Source organism: Channa argus, chromosome 4, assembly GCF_033026475.1.
Source record: "Channa argus isolate prfri chromosome 4, Channa argus male v1.0, whole genome shotgun sequence".
NCBI classification, from domain to species: Eukaryota; Metazoa; Chordata; class Actinopteri; order Anabantiformes; family Channidae; genus Channa; species Channa argus.
The window spans coordinates 23,002,311-23,022,681 of NC_090200.1; the positions used below are offsets into that span (position 1 = coordinate 23,002,311).

A 20,371-nucleotide genomic window follows, 5' to 3' on the forward strand; every position below is an offset into this window, starting at 1 on the left:
TTTCCATTTTGAAGTTGTCACGTTCCTGGTTTAAAGCACTTTATTCACACTGATAAGTGTGTATAAAGTTCTCCACATCAACCTGCCATGGTTGATGTGGAGTGGTCATGCCACTGCAAACACTGATGTGAAAAAGTGCCAACAGAAATAACACCAGCTGTCCCTCCTCTCTTCTCCACCCTAGCTGATAAGATTAGGCCACCGTGGCATTTGTCGACTTCGGTACTAATTGTTAAGTCTTGTGCTTTGCAGGAACTAAGTCTGTTTTTATTTATGTATTTTTTACAATAAATGATGACTCTTCTAAGGACATGCATTTTAAAAACATTGCTTCTTGACCTGCACACTTGTTTGAGACACATCTGAATCACCACACCCTCAAGTTAACTTTGAAAACGGTTGAATTAACTTTTTTCAATTTTCAGGTTTCTTTTTCTAAATACAGTATGATTCTGTCAGTCTTCAAGAACCATAATCTATTAAGTTCCCTTTACACATGTCCCGACCCATCATGCATAAACAATTTCAAATGAATGAAAATTAGGGTTTCGTGATGAGTAATTTCATACAGAACAAATCCTGTAGTAAATTTCCCCACCTACTTTGTTATGCTTTAGCCCCCGAATTTTTCTTTGGTAGCAGGACCTGTTTATATTCGATAGATTTACATTTTAAATATGTTTGTGTTCAAGGTATGTAAAGAAAAGAAGGTGTCTTTTTATGTTAACTATAAAGTTTAAGGAGAATGGGGTTTTGCTCTTAACTGTCCAGAAAGTGAAAACACAAGGTGCAAGCTGATGGTAACCAGGACATGAAAGTATGTACACTAATTTAAAGTCAACGAACAGGTGAAAGAAACCAAAGCTAGAGGTCAAATTACAAAATGACAAGCTATAGTTCTTAAAATATAATGTCATGGGAATGTTTTGTGTATGGAAAAGGCAGAGGTATTTTCCCTTGATTACACTGATTGTGATACTCATATAGAGTATTGTGTAAAGTTTCCATGCATTACAGTTTTATTTTTACAATCAAATCTGTTTCTCTGCCTCTGGGCTGGCATACAATAAAAAGGCTTTATGTGTATGATTTAAGCCCAGGTTTCTTCAAGTTTATGAGTTTGTTTTCCTGTTTTGAATTAGTTAATTTTCACACTTTAACACCTCTACTTGGTCTAAACCTCATCTATCACTGGTCTAAATGAACACATGCTGGACTGTGCTTTTGCTTCTGCTTTTTTTTGCTATTGTTTTTTTGGCTGGATGATCTGTGGTTAACTATCTCTCAGCAAACACACAAAAACACATAGAAGTTGGAAAACATCTAGGGTATTGGCTGTGTGAGTTGTTTGTGACATAATATTCAGCTACCATACATGCATGAATTTGGCATGCTATGAATGAACGATAACCACTTTTCTTTTTTACCTTTTCTTTTTTACCTTCTTTTAAAACCCAACTTACTTTATCCCATGTCTGTAGTCTAAGTGTGACTGATAGCAGAGCAGCTGTTTCCTGGGAACTGCACCACTGTCTCTGCCATGAGTGCTGCCGGTGGCCATGCTGCACTTGTCCCTGTCCAGCTGTCCCTGCTCTGCTAGTTTCTGTTCTGCAGAAGCATTTAATACCTCATAGAGGGCACTAGTCAGACTGGTTTACTGCAGCTGCTAGAAGGCACAGAAGGAAACGCTGGTTATTCTGCTGCTGCTGAGGACATACAGTGAATATACTGTGTACACTTATCTATGCAGAGAAAGTAAGAAAAGACATAATTGATTTACATATATGACAGCGATTACCAGATATTTTAAAATAACAGTTTGTCACATATTCCATTTAACATTATTCATTGTTTTATGAACGTTAAACCTATTACTTTAAATCCTTTTTCTTTTAAAAAGCATTTGAGACCAAGCAGAAGAATAAGTACAAAATTTTCTTAATTTCAAGAAATTGAGAATCTGAGAACAAGGATATTGCCCAACCCATTTTATTTTTTGAAGTAGGACTCAAAGCAAACGTTATGACTTACTAAGATATTAGTGGAGAGTATGATGACACATCCCAAATCTGTCAAATTAAAATTAAAAAATCTTATAACTCTACTTATGATGCAGCACAAAAGCAACTGGTGCTAACTTGCTGAGTCAAAATGAGAGCTGTCAGCTATTCCAAACCTGCAGCCCTACACTCCCCACACCTCACACTTCACCTTTTGTTTCACATCCTCACTGGCAAAACCCAAAGAAACATCCTGTTTGCTGTTGATCAGAGGCTATCGGTTTATCATTATGTGAACCTACCACCATTTGACACATTTTAGCAGGCAGTTAACTGCACAGCATATTTACAGTATCTTAACTGACCCACCCTTTTGATTATGAGTCACCACAACAGCAGTTAACCCAAGTCAAACTGGGACTCAATTGAAAGCAATGCAATGGAAATATTTTCAAATCTTATCAGTATTAAGGGTGTTAACATGTGCATACTTTTACTTTACTTGCACAATTATTGTCTTAGGAAAGTTACATCTATCAGTGAGGTGTGTGTGCATTTGAAAAGATTGAGTGACCTACCTCTAGACAGTTAGTTAATGTATTGTTTCTGGATCAGGGTTCACCAAAGGTACAGTTAGTGTTTTAACACAGTGGCTTCTGTTAATGAGTGATACTGCCTCTCCACCCTTTCATGTACAGTAAATTGCCCATGAACAGTGGCGACACAGATTTCAAAGAATCTTTCCATCATTCCAAACATGGCAATTATCAACCAATCACATGGGAATCAGTCCCCCTCATGTCATGTGGACGTATTTTGCCCAACAACAGTTAAAGTTTAGTCAGATCCCTCTGGGAGTGAAGGAGAGTTCTTCTCAAGGAGCTAAATCACAGGACCTTTTTTCAAGTGGATTAAATAAAGAGAAAAGCAGGCAAATACCTCAATCCGAAATAGAAAAACGGCGATGGAATGTTTTGAGGCACGGGGAGGTGATGTTGGAATTAGCTGTAATCAGTGAAACACTTGGGGAATGCTACTACTTTGTGCCAGTGAGTTGATCACTGCTGGAATAACTCAAATGGAAAACCTTTTCTCATTTAATGATATACTTCATTATAAACAGAGTGTTCTTGAAAGGCGCTCGATGAGCTACTTGTTCTAAAAGAAAACCCCCAAAATAATACAATTAGAGTAAAAAAGATACCGTATCATACCTCTTCGGTCTGCAGATGTGACCTTGTGTTGACATGCTTTTACCTTCCTTTCACTCTCTCTGAATACAGACTACTGTGGGTGGGGTCAGCAGCAAGCAAATGTCATAGCAACAATTGTAAATGCTAGCTGGGACAACTTAGTGTGTCTTAATTTGCGATGTGTCCAGTCTGTTCCAATAATGAACAGATTTGGATGTGTGGAGAGGTTGTGTTTGCACATCCAAAGTGCATACACCAAGTATGTCAAAATATGATTATGGTATAGGAAGTAGGGATTTTGTTGCCATGTCATTTAACAAGGCATACTTCTACTGATGCAGCTTGTTTACACTGACATTTTACAGACTGACAGGTAACTTATTTATTGCACAGATTAAGGGACTGCCTTGCTGCAAACACAGAGAGGAGAACAAAAGCTCAACACACCTGCCTTAACTTCTTTTTCACCTTCTGATTTATCAGAGAAAACCATCTGTCTAGCCTTAACCTAACCACACACAGGACTCTGGAGTTGAACATCGGTCACTTTACACACCTGCCACCTACTTCCTGATACTAGCCTTTCATTCATTAAAAAAATATGTTGCATCAGAACATAATTGATCAAGTTATTATCTTCCCTTTAAAAAGTTAAACCCCTTTTGCGGTTTAGTTGCATTGAAACATCACTTTTAGGGTTTAACAGTTTATCTATTTGGCTTTTTAATTCATACTAAAATGAAATACATACTGTCATAAAAATACTGTGTTTGGTCTAAGCTGTGTCCACACAAATTGTGGTATGAAGCAGTCTTTTCAGGTAGTCCTCTCGTTCTGTTCTTCACAGTACCTGATACTTTTCAAACCAGACAGGTTAGGCCCAAAAGCAGTAGAGAAAAATAAAAAACTAACAAACACAAGCCTAATATTTATAATCACCAGTGGGCAGCATCAAGGTGAGTAATAGTGCAGGAAGTTTGTAGTAACAGTATTCTTCCTACATATATATGTATAGTCATGTCCAGAAATATCAGCACCCTATGCAATTCTGTCAGAAAATGTAACCCTTCTCTCAGAAAATTGTTCCAATTGGAAATGTTTTAGTATTCACGTGTGTATTGTTTTTGTTTGCACTGGAACAACACAAGAAAATTGAGAAGAAAAGTTCAACTTGATATAAATTCACAGAACTCAAAAATGGAATGGACAAAATTTTTGGCACCTTGTCAAAATTGTAAGGAATATTTGCTTTTCAAGCATGTGATGCTCCTGTAACCAGTTAAAATTTAGAAAAGTTGAATCAACCTTTGTGTTGTATGTGACTGAGCATGGAGAAAAGAAATAAGTGTAAAGAGGTTTCTGTGGATTTGAGAGAAACAAATTGTGGAAAAACATGAACAATCCCAAAGCTACAAATCCATCTCCAGAGATCTTAATGTTCCTGTGTCCACTGTGTGCAATATCATCAAGAGGTTTACAGCCCATGGCACTGTAGCTAACCTCCCTGGACGTGGACAGAAGAGCAAAATTAATGAAAAATTCCAACAAAGGAAGGTGGATAAAAAACCCTGATTAGCTTCCAATCAAATTCAAGCTGATCTGCAGACACAGGGTACGACAGTGAACAGAACAGAAAAGAACACAGTCCCTACAGTCAAACATGGTGGAGGTTCGAAGGTGTTTTGGGGTTGCTTTGCTCCTTCTGGCACTGTGTGAACGGTATCATGAAATCTGATTCATTCTGGGGTGGAACATAGTGGCCAGTGTCAGAAAGTTGCGTCTCCACCAGAGGTTATGGGTCTTCCAGCAGGACAATGACCTGAAACACACTTAAGAAAGGACCCAGAAATTGATTTCAGTTATTATTTCCAAAGGGGGTGCTACCAAATATTAAATTAAGGGTGCCAATAATTTTGTCCAGTGCATTTTTTTGGGTTCTGTGTGGAATTGTATCACATTTGACTTTACTTCTCTGTTTTTTTGTGTTGTTCCAGTACAAAAAAAGCAAGTGAATACCAAAACATTTGCGATTGGAACAATTTTCTGAGAAAAGGGTTGCATATTCTGACAGGATTGCAAGGGTGCCGATATTTTTGGCCATGACTTTATGTATAATAATAATTCCTTTCCGTAGATATTGTGTTTGTTTATGTCGTTATAGTGAGAAGCAAAGTTTTACATCAACTAATCTGCTTATTGTTATTTTTTTTTTACATTTTGATTTGTCACGCTGAACTTCCCCTTTTTAAATTAGTTTTGTCCAAACTTCCCTTCACGATCATGAATGAGTGGAATTTGAAACTAGAGCTACAGTATGAACAAGCCTCTGGTCCATTCATGTGACACTCTTGGTCTCACTCTCTCATTCCAATATATTTTCTTACTGTTGTGAAAATATCCCTATATGGATAGATGTCTCTTTTGAATATTCTGCATGTTCCATGGCTGAGTCATTCAGGATTCAGGCTTGATTGTAAAACAAACGTTTGTCATAGCTCATAGGTCTTTTGACCTTAGATGAACAAAAGCTTAGGTAAGATGTTTGATAAGAAAACATTAGGAGATACCAACCTCAGATTGTATTTTAAGAACCAAACAGTCACATTTGTAAGTGTATGTGTAAGTGTACTGTGTGAGTGTGCATAAACGTGTGACCATCCATCTGTCCCTGCCTCTAATTTCAGTGAGCTCTTTTTTGATAGGCTGATTGTGTGGATTAAATGCTACTGCAACTGTTCGCAAAAGAGACCAAGTCCCAGGTGTTTGAGACACCATATTGCTCTCTCACTCTTATTTGCGTACACAGATGTTTAAGCTTCCACCTTCTGTATACATACTGCAGTTCTGCAAAATCCCCATAGCCTCATTTTAAAACATACGAGCTAAAATTTTACCCAATTTAAGTGTGCTGTTTTGTAGTTGTTGTTCTTGTACTTTTTTTGTTTGTTTTTTTTTCTTGTGACAGACATACACATCTAACTTTTCTTTTTTGCTCGGTGAAGATTTAACTAAGAATACCTAGCAACCATATCCATAAAGTATGTGGGCTCAAGTGTGTGTGTGTGTTTGTGTGTGTGTGTGTGTGAGGGAGTGTGTGTGTGTGGGGTGGCCAGTGGAGGTTATGAATGAGCTACAGCTGCATGGCCCTCTGGTCAGTATGGACAGCTGATGAATGAAGTGGAAATTATTAAAATAAACTGCAGGGTGATGTAGCAACATTCATGCTGCAGGCCTCCATATTATCCCAACACATCTGCCTTTACAAAGATGCACACGCTGTTGATGCAATGGACACAAATATTTAAAACACCAAAGGGTCATTTGGTTTGCCAGCGCACTTAGCAGCACCTCCCACAAGATTATGAATCGATACTAATTTTTGCAATGTCATATGAAACAAGAATGCTTTGCATAAAATGGAGATAGGAGATCAGCAAGACACACTACAGATAGCTATGTGAGAAATAGAGGGGAGTGGCGATAGCGACAGATGGACAAAGTTGGGGAGGCGACAGAGAGCGAGAGGGAGACAGGCCTGGTGATGGATAGGCCAACAGAGAGAGAATGGAAGAAGAAGGGAAGCGATAAGGACAAAGACATCAGTCACGTTTAGGGGGTTTTCCTCCTCCCCTCCTGCAAGTGGACCTTGATCCAAACCACACAGACTCCACTGTGTCATGGTGTGTGTGGCCCTGTGTCTGTGTGGGCCTGCAAGTGGTGACTGGACAAATCATGACTCAGCAGAAAATAGAGTTGCATACAAAAGAATAGAGCAGGGTTTAATTGTTGGGGTAGGCTTCTTTTACTTCACTTTTAGCATCAATCTCCAGAGCACAATAGAACTCTTTGCACAGCTCAGGGCAGGAGTTCTCGTCGACTGCAGTTGTTTTTATAAAAAGTAACACTGCTATTAGAAATTCTTGATATTTGAGATTAAAACCTTTAAAGTGGCACGTATGACATGAGTATATGCTAATAAGGTACGCAAACTAGAGCAGCCAGAATGTCTGCAATGCGATTGAGTCAATTCTGAGTAATGTCAGTTATGCAAAACTAATATTATTCAAAGTTGTTAACATTAACAGTCACATTTGAGATGGATAAGGAAGAATGTGTTGTGTCTATGCCCCCAGGTGGAGTGGTCCAAAAAAATATTAACAAAAACAACAAAACCCGGTCGTTGGTTGTTTGCAATGGCAGAACTGAGTTAGTTGTAGTGATAATGAATCATTTCTTAAGAAATGAAACTCTCCCACAGTTATCAACAGTTTTCTTAATGTAAAAAATTTCTCTCAGAACAGGAGCCACTGATTCCTTCTAGCTAACAGGACCTTAATTGACCTGCTGCAGACAGAAGCCTCCCTTTAAATATTGTTGAGGGTAGGTTAATTTTACAGTATTGAGCTCTTAAGTGGTCAGTTGTGCTCAGCTTGGAAAAAGTGGGGTCAGCAGAGGTGGGCTTTAAAAAAATCAGCATATCTGATCTCTCATTTAACAATTTTCTTCACGCAGACACACTCAAACATGGTCCATATACTGTATCTGTGTGTAAGTCACAATTCACATGTGTGTTCTTTCCTGCATCCCTATGTGTGTGCATGTGTCAAACACTTGCACTTGCAGTTCCTGTTTAGGAAGAGCCATTGGTCCTGGCAAACAGTGTCTAGTCTTATCTCTTGTGTTTTATGTTCCTAGCGAGCTGGGGGCACAAGCAGCCCTTTGTGGCCAAGAGGTGGCTGGTCTCGCTCCAGACTGACCCTTGCAGCTGTTCACCACTGTTGGACATATCCACTTGTGTGCGTGCCTGTGTGTGTGCCTGTAGGCGTGTATGTCTATGCAGTTTGTGTGTCGGAGTGATGTATGTGTATGTATTGTGCGTGATTGCATCTATAAATGTATGGAGGATGTGTGTGCGTGCTACACAGTGCTAAATTATCAGCAAAGTTTAATTTGGGTCATTAATTTATGAGATTTCTAGCTCTCAAATCTGTCTCCCATCCCATTCTCTGTCATTCACACATTTCTGACCGGTTTGGTCTGCAAACCTTAACACATAGAGGAGCTGAGTGTTCAGCTGGCCTGTGTGTCTGAACTCCTGCACAGTATGTTGAGAATCTTTGAATGTTGTTTGTTCTTTCTTCCTCTGTCCCTAACCTTCATCTGGACCCTGGTGACACCACCAAACCCCTCAATGGAGGTTCACTGCACTGTAACACAAAGTGTATTATGCGTGTGACCCATAAAAACTCCTTGAAGGAGCCATCAGTGAAGCCAGCAATAAGCCACGTGCTGTGTTGGCAGTTAAGTGTGGAGAGGGTAAGAATGTGGCCCCCAGACTCAGCTTCTGCTTATTCAGTGTGTAAGAAACAGAAAGGAAGAGAGAGAAATTTTATGCATGCCTTTGCACTTGATTTTTAATGATTTTTTGAAATTGGAAAGCAATGTCGGATTAGGTGATTTGTTAGCTGTAAAACATTTCTGAAGAATTCCTGAAGAAAAGAAGTACTTTTACCATGACAGCCATCTCTCCAAATCCTAAAAGCCAATTTAGGTGATTTACATAGGATAACCATAAATATTTTCTAAACCTAAAAGCAAAAAGTATGTTTGAGGGGTATGACAACGTCTAAAATACCACGCTTGTTAACCAGCAGATATTTTGCAGGGTACTTCTGAATATTTCTGTTGGACTCTGCCACTGTGGATGCCAACATAGAACAGCAGCCAGTGCTAGTATTAGTGGCAGAGGACAGAGAGTAAAAATTTACTTTATTCTTTAAATGAAATTGAACCAAATGAAAACATCACTTAGCTCTATGTTTACTGTATAGTAATCTGTTGGGACTTCTAATTGTTCCACTCATTTAAAATGAATTAATTTGACAAGTGGACAACCTGAGCAAATGTAACATACTCTGTATATTTTTATCCAAATGGTAGGTCCCTGGAAGACATGCTACATAAAAAGAAAAGTTTACACTGTGGAAAAAAATGTTTTTGTTTATTCCCATTAATGTGTGTTCACCCACAATCATAGGTGAAGGGGACAAAACATAAGACCCAAAGAAAAAGAAAAGTAATATACAAGATCGAGACAATGGGAAAAACATCTCGCCTCAGTTATTGAAAGTAACTGATGGCCCTTTAGCTCCCCGGCATAAAGGCAGGACCTTTTTTTGTGTATCAGGTATTGTTTAAATGCTGTGGTTGTCAGGTGCTGTGTCAGCTTATGCCTCTTATTCAACAAGGCACAATTGTTGCACTTACAGAAAATGTATTTGGGATTCTTGGACTTGTAAAAACAAGCTGCCTCAACAGCAGTTGCCGCCATCCATCTTGTTCCCTTATTTCAAAAGCATCGTCTGAATCGATCTTTCACTTCTGTAGACGCTTTGCTTCTGTTTTCCAGCAGTGTCCCACTGTTAGTAGGTTGAACTGTCAGTGCGTTTCACATGAGGTATGAGGTTGGGCACACAGAGACAAGAAGACACATATCTAATTTGTTTCTATTACTTGAACTTCATAATTGTTTTCACCTTTTTCTCCCCCTCTGTACCACCAGGTCTCTGAAAACAGCTCACCTGGCATTCATGTTAACATAGCAAGATAATAAATATATCTATTTCCCAATGTGTCATCCTCAGTAAGATTTATTCAAACAATCAGTATGATGTTGCAATGTTTTTGCACTATGAACCAAAACTAAAACTAGCAAAAGTCTTTTTAAAGGATAATGCTGTAAGTACTTGGGCAACATTCGACCTTTCTTGTTTTTCAACTAGGTTGATGAGCAGATTCTTGTTGATACTATTTTAGTAAATAGTTTTACAAGTTAGACATACATTATTTTAGACCTACTTCCACATGGCACATAACAGGTACAGTATATGTTTTGGCTTTTGTTGCTGTACCATCGTGTAAAGTGTATTCACTTTACACTTTATGTTAACACACATCCACATTTTACTGATACCTTTAGTGGATTTTGGGTGGGGTTTGATCAAAAGGTGGGTTGAAATGATACATGATTTAAATGTTCTTGTTAACAGCTACCCACAAAACTGGAGCCAAGTATTTTATAACCCACAGAATAAATTATACTCACTTGCAAAACAGGACATTTATCCACTACTTTATCCTGCTAAGTGCCTGCAGCTCTTCCCCTCTGTGTGCTTTCTCTCATTCTCTCACCTCTCTTTTCTTTAGCCTATTATGTCTTCTTTATCCTGCCCTGCTCATCTTTGATGATCTAAAACATTTCTGTCAACATTGTGTAATTGTGTGTTTTCGTGCATTTATAAGTCATTGTGTGTGTAATGACCTGTGTGTAGGAACATCTGCCTGGTCATGCTAGGGAGGGACAAACAGAGAGGGAGAATTCCCAACAAGCCTTCACAAAAGGGGGAGTGGGGACCATACCGTTGTCTGCCAGTCAACTGTTGTTGTTTTTTTTTTGTTTTTTTTTTCCAGTTAACCTGGACTTGAAAAGATATCTGAACCTCCTTGAACAAACGCTGAGGAGACCAAAGAGCCGATTGAAAGTTAATCGCAATCTTTACTTGGGTGGCGACGGACATGCTGTTTACTCAGGCTTTGGATTGAGTCACAAATCAAAGTGTGTCAGAATGGAGAGATTAGGGAGCCAGAATAGGTCCGCATTTTACCTGCCCCCTTTTCTCATTGTTGTCACCCACCTGGATGAACATTTAACATTTCGTAACACACAAACACATGTACACACACAGAAACATTTCAATACACTGGCAAAATGTAGCTGTTTTTATCTCCTGCCTCAAAAATGAGGATGTCCATCAAAGGCTGTTTTGAAGCACTAATGAGTGTAGTGCATTGTTCAGAGTGGGAGATTCCCCGACCACTGTATGATTTGGCTGCTCTCAGCGTGGACTGTCTCAGCAGCTGCTGTCATTTCAGGACACAACACAGACCTTAATGCTGGTAGTAGGGCTGGTATTACACTGTCAGTACACTCATGCATGTTGCTGAAGGCAGAGACAGAGAGGGAAATACACTAAAATGTTGATAATGTTTCAAAGACAAAGGGGAAGTTGCAACGTCTCTAGCAAGAACTGCATGATTTGTCATTCCTCAACTGTAATAAATATTTTCAGATGTGATCAGACTGGTTTGGATAGAGTTACAGCTCATAGTCAAGTCAGTTTCTACAGAATTAAGTTTCCTGGTGAAGTTGACTTACATTTGTTTATCAGGAAGCGGATAACTGATGCACACTGCCAAGAGCTCAGGTTTCAAAGACAATGCTGGATAATGGAAGACATTTAAAAAGCCATTTCAGACAATGCAGGATCTTAAGTCCTGGATGTCTTGTTCGTTATTCACCTGATCCCATTTCCTGACTTCTGAAGACTGGGGGATCTAATTCAAACCTCTCTGCTTTTCACCTGCTTTGAGTTCCCTCCGTATTTACTCTGTTTAAAAAAAAAAAAAAAAAAACGGAAATATGTGTTTTGACAACTTCACATTTGAATGGCTTTCATGCTACACTTTTCCCACCTCCCCCTTCCTTCGCAGTTCTCCCACTCCTTGCAGTCCCTCTAGGTAAACTCACACACTGTGAAATGCAGCTCTGCAGGAACTTGGGTGGGAGGGGTGAAGCATTGCTTTTCGGAAGTGAAGCTAGCTCTCTAACCCACCATGTCAAAGGCCCTCAGGCTTCACTGCATTGCTCACATAAGCTGATCTCTATGGGGAAAGCAGATTACACCTGATAGGAAGGAGACTAATGTCATTTAGCTCCTTTGTGGAATAATCCACTCTTTTCACCCAAGTTATTTTGATGAGTGATAGGCGTAAAGTACGTCTGAGTGGAGAAACAAAAACAGCTCCTGTTCTCATGAAGGCAATATCATGAGATTTCACTGGACCACACCTTTCACAAATTATGATTTCATTGGAAAAAAAAAAAAATAATTGTGTACCAGTACTGGAAATATAACATTTGCTAAGACTATTTGACAGGACACTGGAAAGTATAACACATCAAACATTACTTTTAACAATAATCAGAATGTGTCAGAGCTAGTTCAATCTGGCTGTCAGTGATAGGAATTTCCAATATTTTTTATCACTCTCAAACTTATCTCCGCTTACAGCTACTAGTCAGCAGCAAAGCTTTACTATGTGACTTGTGAAAATATCAAACTTGAAATCAATCATCACTCTGACTGTCACTGTACATTATGTCTTAAAGGAATGGGACCCAACCTGTGGAATATGCTCTGGAGTTATACTGGTGATCTACACTTGTGAGGTAAGGCACATTTTTTTTAACTGAACACACGAGCTGCTGATTCAGATGATCTGTGCGCCTTCTTTGTTTATGTTTCCACTTGCTGGTTCTCAAGCCAATTGAGTCTCAATGGTCATATTTTCACTGACTTATGATTGTGTTTGAACAGACACAAGATATGTCAGACAGCCCGTGATCTGTGTATTTTTAGGAGCCTATCCTGAAAAACTAAACTGGGCTGTTACAGAGATGCACATGATACGTTACAGTGGAGAGAATCAATGTAATCTTTTGGAAAGCAGTTTTTTGACAGTATAGAGCGTCTCAGTGAATACACCTGCTGTCCCTAGTTGCCACCATCTTTGTTAATAGAACATAGCACTGCTGAGCTTGTAGTTTTGTTTTGATTGAAACCAGTTTTGCTGGCTTGTCTGTCTCATGCAGGATCCTGAAAAGCTTTCTTTTGCCTGCTTATAGTTCTCTACATTCATGGTTGTTTCTGAAAAAAAACTTTATTAGGGAGTATTGGAAATTCTTGGTCATTAGACTCTAAGTGATACTACATTAGAAATGAAATCTAATGTAGCACGGTTTACATTGCCTTGTGCCGATGTTGACATTTGTTTCACTATCATGTTTGAGTTACTTGACTTATGTCATAGTGGTCAGGTTTGTTCGATTCATGGCTGGTGTTGGGCTTCATTCTTAGGCTCACTGCAGGTATACAAATCCCTGACAATGGGAAACAGAAGTTTCTGTGCGTTAAAGGTCAGCAGAGATTCTATTATTGACCTTGTTACTGTCATTTTCAGTATCACAATGATATGATACCATTACTGAGTCGTCTCTGACATCGAAACCCCACAAGCATGGATTCCTGTAAATGTGAACTTTAGGTGGTTTCTCTGCTTCTATCAGTTTGACTGATTTACTTTTTAAATTGCTACTAACATTTCCTTTTACATTCAAAATTACATCGTGCAATTTAACATAGGTAAAGTTTGTGTATATGTCTGGTTGACGAGATCATGAGATGCTGCTTCTGTTTTTGACTTTTTGAAGATTATAAAAAGTCGTCAGAATAAAACAAGGTATAAAGATGTGGCGTATTTTAAATGATAAGATTAAAATGAAATCATCTTGATCATCTTGATTTTCTTAAGCTAAATTAAAATACAGTAAACCTGGCGAATCTAGTCAAATTTGTAATTACATTAAAAAAATGTAAAAGCAAAAAGCATTAATTCGTAGCAGCAGGTGCATATGCCCTCACCAGAGATTATTGCTGCTCTACTCCACTTTGCCAAATAAAGACAGAGTGATAGAGAGAGGGAGAGGCATTTAGAGGGGCAGACACCGTGAGATGTTAAAATCCAGCACGAGCTGACGTCATTTGTACACATGCGGAAGGGAAAGCAAAATCAGATGCGGAAAACAATTAGAGACTCAGTGAGACTGTTGGATATGTAATGATGGTTATGTCTGTTAGTCAACCAAAATGCAACACCAGTATTTTCATATGTACTTTTTTTCTGAATCTTCTATTAACACCAGTTTAAAAAAAAAGCTCAGACATTAGATAAACACAGGTCATGTGAGCTGATGTTTATAACCAACCATATGTGCAGTTCAACAGTTAAATGTATTTTTTTTACATTTGGAATCGGGTTGTTGTCATTTGCTTTTGAGTGTCACTATTATTGCTTCTGAGCTGTTGACAAATGCATTACTGGTTGAGTTTTGTAAATACCAGATATGCGGAAAGTCATTTAAAAGTCTTCAGTGTTGCTGTGTTGATTTACTGTTATTGGTAGGTGCAAACACAAGCGTAATAAGCGTGACATACCAAACCGACCATCAGCCAACATCAGAGCGTGTTAATCAGCCTTGGTTTTCAGTGTGTGCTGCGTTAGTCCGATCCCTGTCCAAGGCTTTTCGGCCAATTCAGCACATTGAATCAGAGCTTGTCCCTTTCGGTGAGGAAAAAAATCCCTCTCACTACCTGTTCGGCTTCAAGTAGCTATCCAGTGCTTGACAAGAGACCATAGTATCAACAACAACAGTACAGTTTGTACATTCCTATCAGTCTTATCCTCATTTAGTAGCAGCTATACACCTTCTGTGATGAGTGACTGTGGTGTGAGCATTGTAAGTAAATGCTGCTTCTTTTCAAAATTTGTATATCCACGGTCCCATGTCATCCACTTTAAGCTTCTCTCATGCCATGGCAGAACATGTATGCTACGTGCCCATCATCTGTTGTCTTTGTGGTGTGTTCAAGTGGCACTTGTCGGCCCAGAAAAAAGGCAATGCATCAGTTGGTCTTTGTCACCACTAGTTTTTTGACGTCGACTTGGTGTGTCACAGCCCTGAGAACAAGTGTGTGCTACGTGTGCATTAATTCACTCCCTCTATACGCACCAGCCAAAGCATCTTTCATTTTAAGCCCCACTTAACAGTGTTGTAATGAAATGATCTGCCTTTACTAAATTGTTTCAGTTTCAACAATTATTGGAATTCATTATTAAGATATTCAATATTTATCTAAAAGAATGTAAACATTGTGATGATTACTTTAGTATGAGCTTCCTTTATTTATTGGTTCATGTTTTTCTCAGTTACTGTATCATCAGTAAGATCCTGTTTTCTGGGTTAGCCTCTTGTTTTTCTTCATGTTCTAGCCAAACAGAGGAAACATCTGCTTTACTGCTGTTCTAACTGCTCCAGATCTACACACACACACACACACACACACACACACACACACACACAAACACACTGGCAGTCCTAGAGGTTGCTCCTGCCAGAGGAAGAGTATTACTGCACAAAGCACACATGCATACACACCACACATACAGATGTAGCATTTCTTTCTCTCATCCCCATCCTGTCACAACTACCATGCATTTTGTCCTGCAGTACACCGTCTCTGCCATCAGGACCTGCTCTAATAGCTGCTCTAGCAAATCTATTTTCTGTCAGTATGACTTTTTTTAATGCTGCAGTTTCCTTCTTTGTCTTGACAAGCAAGCATTTCATAGGCAATAATGTTTTACTATCCGTAATTTTAAGATATGTTCAAACAGCAACACTGTTACCGGTAAGGGATATAATATTACCAATAAAGCCAATAAAACCTAATAAATTCAGCTGCGTTTTTCCATCTTCCGTTTTACACAAGCCTAACAGAACAAAAAGTGCTTTGATTGTAACAACAGTGCAAACACAGCGTGAAATGTTTTGTGATTGTTCCTCCCTGCCTTACAAATGTTACAATTCCACAATTCCATTGTTAAAATTCCTTACAATTCCACCCCTACAGTTATGGTTTTGGCTTGTTTTGAAATTAGTCACGATTAAAAATATATAGTGTTGGCTGTTTAAAGAAGAAGGATGTGAGTTCCTGTGTCAATGTTCCATCCACTCTTCTCCCTAAGAGATTTTGCGGTTTTACAGTGTTATAAAAACATCATGCTACTTCCGCCTCTTCATCCAAGAGACAGCTTTTATAACCTCCACAGCCACTAGAGGTCCCTGTCAGGTAATTTTAGATCGTTAGCGTTCAAAGAATCAAGCAGTGTTGTTATTTTTTTTGCGGGGGCAATATCAACAATATGTGTTTATACAAATCAACCGCGCTTACAATGAATAAAATGATCCCCAGAGATTACGCCACAGTCCTGGGAAGGGGAGGCTATAACAACGACTGTTTGTTGGTGGTATACTGGATCAGACGCTAACTCTCTAATGCCTTGCGATCACGGAGACACAGAAATAGCCCTTGTGTGGGCCCTTTTAAAATATTAGAATAATAACTCTCGTCTCCCGAAAAGGGAAAAGGCAAGGTCTGCCCTTCCCAGAGATTATTGTGGGAAGAATCGATGACTTCCTTCATCTTTCTCCCTCAGGGGACAGAGGGACAAAGTCTCACTGGTATTAATAGTAGTTTTCTGATAAGCCGGCGAGTGGGCTGCCTTGTCGTATCACAGCCTTTCGTCTCATTGTGAGAACCTCTTGTTATCGAAAATAAGTTCTGTTTTAGAATATACCTTCCTTTCTTTTCTGGCTTTAGTCGTTTCTCTTCACTTCACTTCTAGACGGACTTATTGCATTACAATCGGGGGAAACTCGAGTGTCCCTTTTATAGAAGATTGACAGATTTGTCTCCAGCTCTTTATTGGGCCAGTGATGCCGCCCACTGTCCCAGAGCTGTGTTACTCTTGCAGCCTTGTGTCATAAAATACTGGGAGCAAGGGTGATATACCTCTCACTGACACAGCCGTTGTCCTCAATGACACGTTGTATGATTGCCACAGGGCCAGAGGAGCCATTCACCCTGACACACTGGTCACAAAGGGAGCTGTAAACACAGGCCCTTAGCTTTTTGATTAGCTCATTGTTTCTGAAAGCACAGGAAACATCATGTAACACTTGAGTATATGGTCACAGAAAAAATGGAGTTTTGCTGGGAGAAAGTTGTTAAATAAACATCTTTTAAGACTGATTCAAAGACGTGGGTGCAATTAGAAACAATAGTGTTGGTAAACTGAGTTGCAGCCATTGAATTGGACTTTTTTGTTTCTTGACTTATAAAAGAGTTATTTTTTTTTTACATTCTCACTTGGTTTGATAGCCTCAATGCCCCAAATAGGTTCTCTGAAAGAAGAGCATGGGAAAAATAGCTGTCATTGTGGAAACTGCTGGGAAAAGGCTGAGTTCTCATTGGTAGCAGTGCATGGCATTGTGGGATGTGAGTGAACTGAGAAAGAGTGTTTTGCTCCCTCTGAGAAGGAGGAAACATGGAAACATCGACACAAAAAGCACCAAGATTAGACCAGAACAAGCAGAGCTAACTTAGCACAGTCTATGCTCTTTTGGCTTCGCTTCAGTCAGAGCTGGGAGGATGACAAGTGGATGGCCAGTGATAGTGGCGAGTCCGTGAGGGTGGTCACTCTTATTTGACAATCGTGTTCTCCACCAGTTTTAAAAACCAAGTTTGAGCAGTGACGGCCTGCATACCGACATACCGGGCTGATGGTTGCAGGCCCATTAGCAAGGCCCAAGTGGCGGCGCCCACCCAGGACTGCTGACCCTCTCCTGCCCAGCTTCTGCCTTCCCGCCCAGCCCTGGCTCTGGATCAGAGGCAGGCCGCACGTCGGGGGACAGGGCTAATGATGGCCACTGCCATGCCATCCCTTTCAAGCCCCAACCCAAGAGTACAATTTTGGCTAATGCTATTTCCTGCAGATAAGATGCAAAAAAGGTCCTCTTACTGATTTTTCCTCACCAGGGCTTTGGGAGGTGAGGGAAGGGTGACCAGTGGACAAACGCATGGTTGAGTCTGTGCTCTGTTTCATCATCAGCTGATTGGCCATTGCTTCACATTTCTAGCATCCCTGCTATCACATTCAGTTAATTTGGAATATTAGAGAAGTGAATATTAAGTGAAATCAGTGGGATGAAATCAGCCAAGATCAGCCATGGTATGCACACAGAATTTTAAGCACTTATTCATGTCAAACCATTTTGCCCTCCATCAGTCCCTAAGTGGCTTAATCGAGGCCGTGTTACGTGATTATTTTGCTTACCAAAGACCTTCTAAATTGTTTCCAGGCTAAAAAGAGATTGTTGGAGATATTTGTGCTACATGGAAATGGTCTCCTGTTTTTGCTCTTTGTGGTCACACATTGTCTTTTTTTGAGCCACCAGAAAAAAAAACTTTTGAGGTGCTGAAAATGTAAATTAGTTTTAGTTCAGTTTTCGTCATTTGATGTTTTTTAGATTTATTTTGGGAGTTTTTTCAAAAACTTTAAACATTTACGCATAGTTTTTTTTAATGTGTAAAGCTATATACCTGTATAATAATATACACATATAGTGAGAGAATTTTGAGGAAGACAGGTGCCAATTGTGTTCACTTACCTTGGTTACGGGCATTGTTCTTGTTTATCTATAGATTAGTTGACAGTCTGTTTATTTGCTTATAGCGTTTGTTTCTCTCTGGTCTATAGAGACATTCAGAAGCTGAGAACATCAGGTGACTGAGACAGAAAGTTACTGAATGCAAGATGCTTCTTGGTGGTGCAACAGGCCAAACAGCTAAATCAGCTTTTAAATAAGAGATATTTTGGGCTATGGAGGAAGCTCAGGAGCTACAGTTTGTGATTCCGCAGATGCTACAGGTTGCTGAATAAAACTTTGCATTAAGACAGTGTCTACAATTTGTCCCACTTTCACATTATAATTTTTATTCGTTGACAAAAAATATATAAAAACATTATCCATTTTTTTTTCAACGGATACGCTATCTTTTAGTTTTAATCTGGTCTTTGTCATGAAGAAAATGGCCGTCAGTGAATATTTTTTTATTATAGGTTTTGCTAAAGAAATTAACACTTGCAGTTGATAGGAAATATGATACTATACCCTCTTATCAGAGGGGATGTTTTCTAGACTTAAAGAAAGCACATTTTTAATATCTGATTTTTAGATATATTTTTGTACTTTTTTAACCTTACAGGTTCTGAGAACAATTGACATTATTGTAACTTCTGAGAGGAATCTGGGAGTAATCTGAGCTCAGAGGAGTGAAGACCACCACGTGGTTTCTTGGAATTTAACAAGTTGCGTCTTCACGCCGTGCTCTGTGGTTACACACCCACACAATCACAAACTCATTTCTACATTACTCATTCAAACTAGTAATAAGTGGTGTGTAGTTGTGTGTTTGCTCAGAGAAACAAACCATCCACTATTTATCTATGAGACATAATACAATAAATGTACATAATAAGTAAAAACATCCCAGCTAATTATCCTTATTGGTATCATCTTTGTGCCTGTCTTGCACTGCACCTGACAACTGTGTTGTCACAGGAAACGCGTGAAGACAGGCAGGGGCTGAGCAGAGCACACATTCATACACGTGTCCCTTTGATCCAATCATTCACAAATTCAGCCAAGAAGATTTGTATCCACTATCAGCCCTGCAGCGTCTGTTATCTCTGTCCCTCATGTCCCTTTGGCTATAAGAAGGAATGAGATGTCACAGCAAAGACCCACACAAACACACTCACATGCCTGATGCCGGTGACAACTTTCAGTCATTCTGTTCTGGCATCTGTGCCGTGTCTTCTCACTTCTTCTTCCATTTTATGCCTTATGTCCTACAGTTTGTCTCCATTTTCATCTTGTGTTTCATCAAAGAGAATATTCTCTCAAGGGGCAACTAATCACCTCTTCTCTCTGTCGTCACTATCTCTTATTCAGTTCTTCATGTTTCTCCCTGTCTCCACTCTCTCCACTGTTTCTCTCTTTCCCCTAGTCAGAAAAAAAAGCTGTGAAATTTCCCCTCAGTCATTTAGCCCAGATTCAACACTGCAGGCAGGCGCTGTAGAGGCTGTAACTTACCAGAATGTAAATAGAGCAGTGTTTTTCACATTACTTCACTGCTTATTTTTAGTAGCTGAACAAGAGCAGGCAAGGGTGTGCCTTTTCAAGCCCCGGCTGTAAGTCTTATCAGCTGAATACACAGAAAAAATGGATAGAAAATGTAAATCAAACAAAACAATAATTACCCAATAGAGGAAGTGATGTGTTGATTTATCAGAAGCTGCCCAGACAATGCTCGGGCAGCTTTTTAACAAAGGCAAACAATGTTGTCTCACATACTGTTTTTCTCATAAACAGTCAAGCATATTGTATTGTAATTTTTGCTGTTGTAATTATACAGTCTTAAGTGATCAGCTGCAGACGCCAGGCTTCTGTAACTTGGATTTTCCCTCCCAGTGACAACGTTGAAAAAGCAGATTACTATCTTTTTTGTTTACATAGTAATGGGTTTATATAATGTGCTACACACAACAGGTATGCTTGCCTTGTGAGATCAAATCATAGGCTGTGCCACCAGT

General features: G+C 39.3%; 1 protein-coding gene across 4 annotated transcripts in view; it reads left to right on the forward strand.

Annotated features, from left to right (window-relative positions):
• The window catches only part of ccnd2a (cyclin D2, a), a 135,167-nt gene that overhangs the window by 65,824 nt on the left and 48,972 nt on the right, over positions 1 to 20,371 (forward strand). For all 4 annotated transcript variants that reach the window (XM_067501564.1, XM_067501562.1, XM_067501563.1 and 1 more), the window contains one exon: positions 12,423 to 12,482. Coding sequence is in view for 2 of the 4 variants with exons in the window: in XM_067501563.1 (XP_067357664.1) it covers positions 12,423 to 12,482 (60 nt within the window). In the remaining 2 variants the exon portion in view is untranslated. The remainder of the gene's footprint in view (positions 1 to 12,422; positions 12,483 to 20,371) is intronic.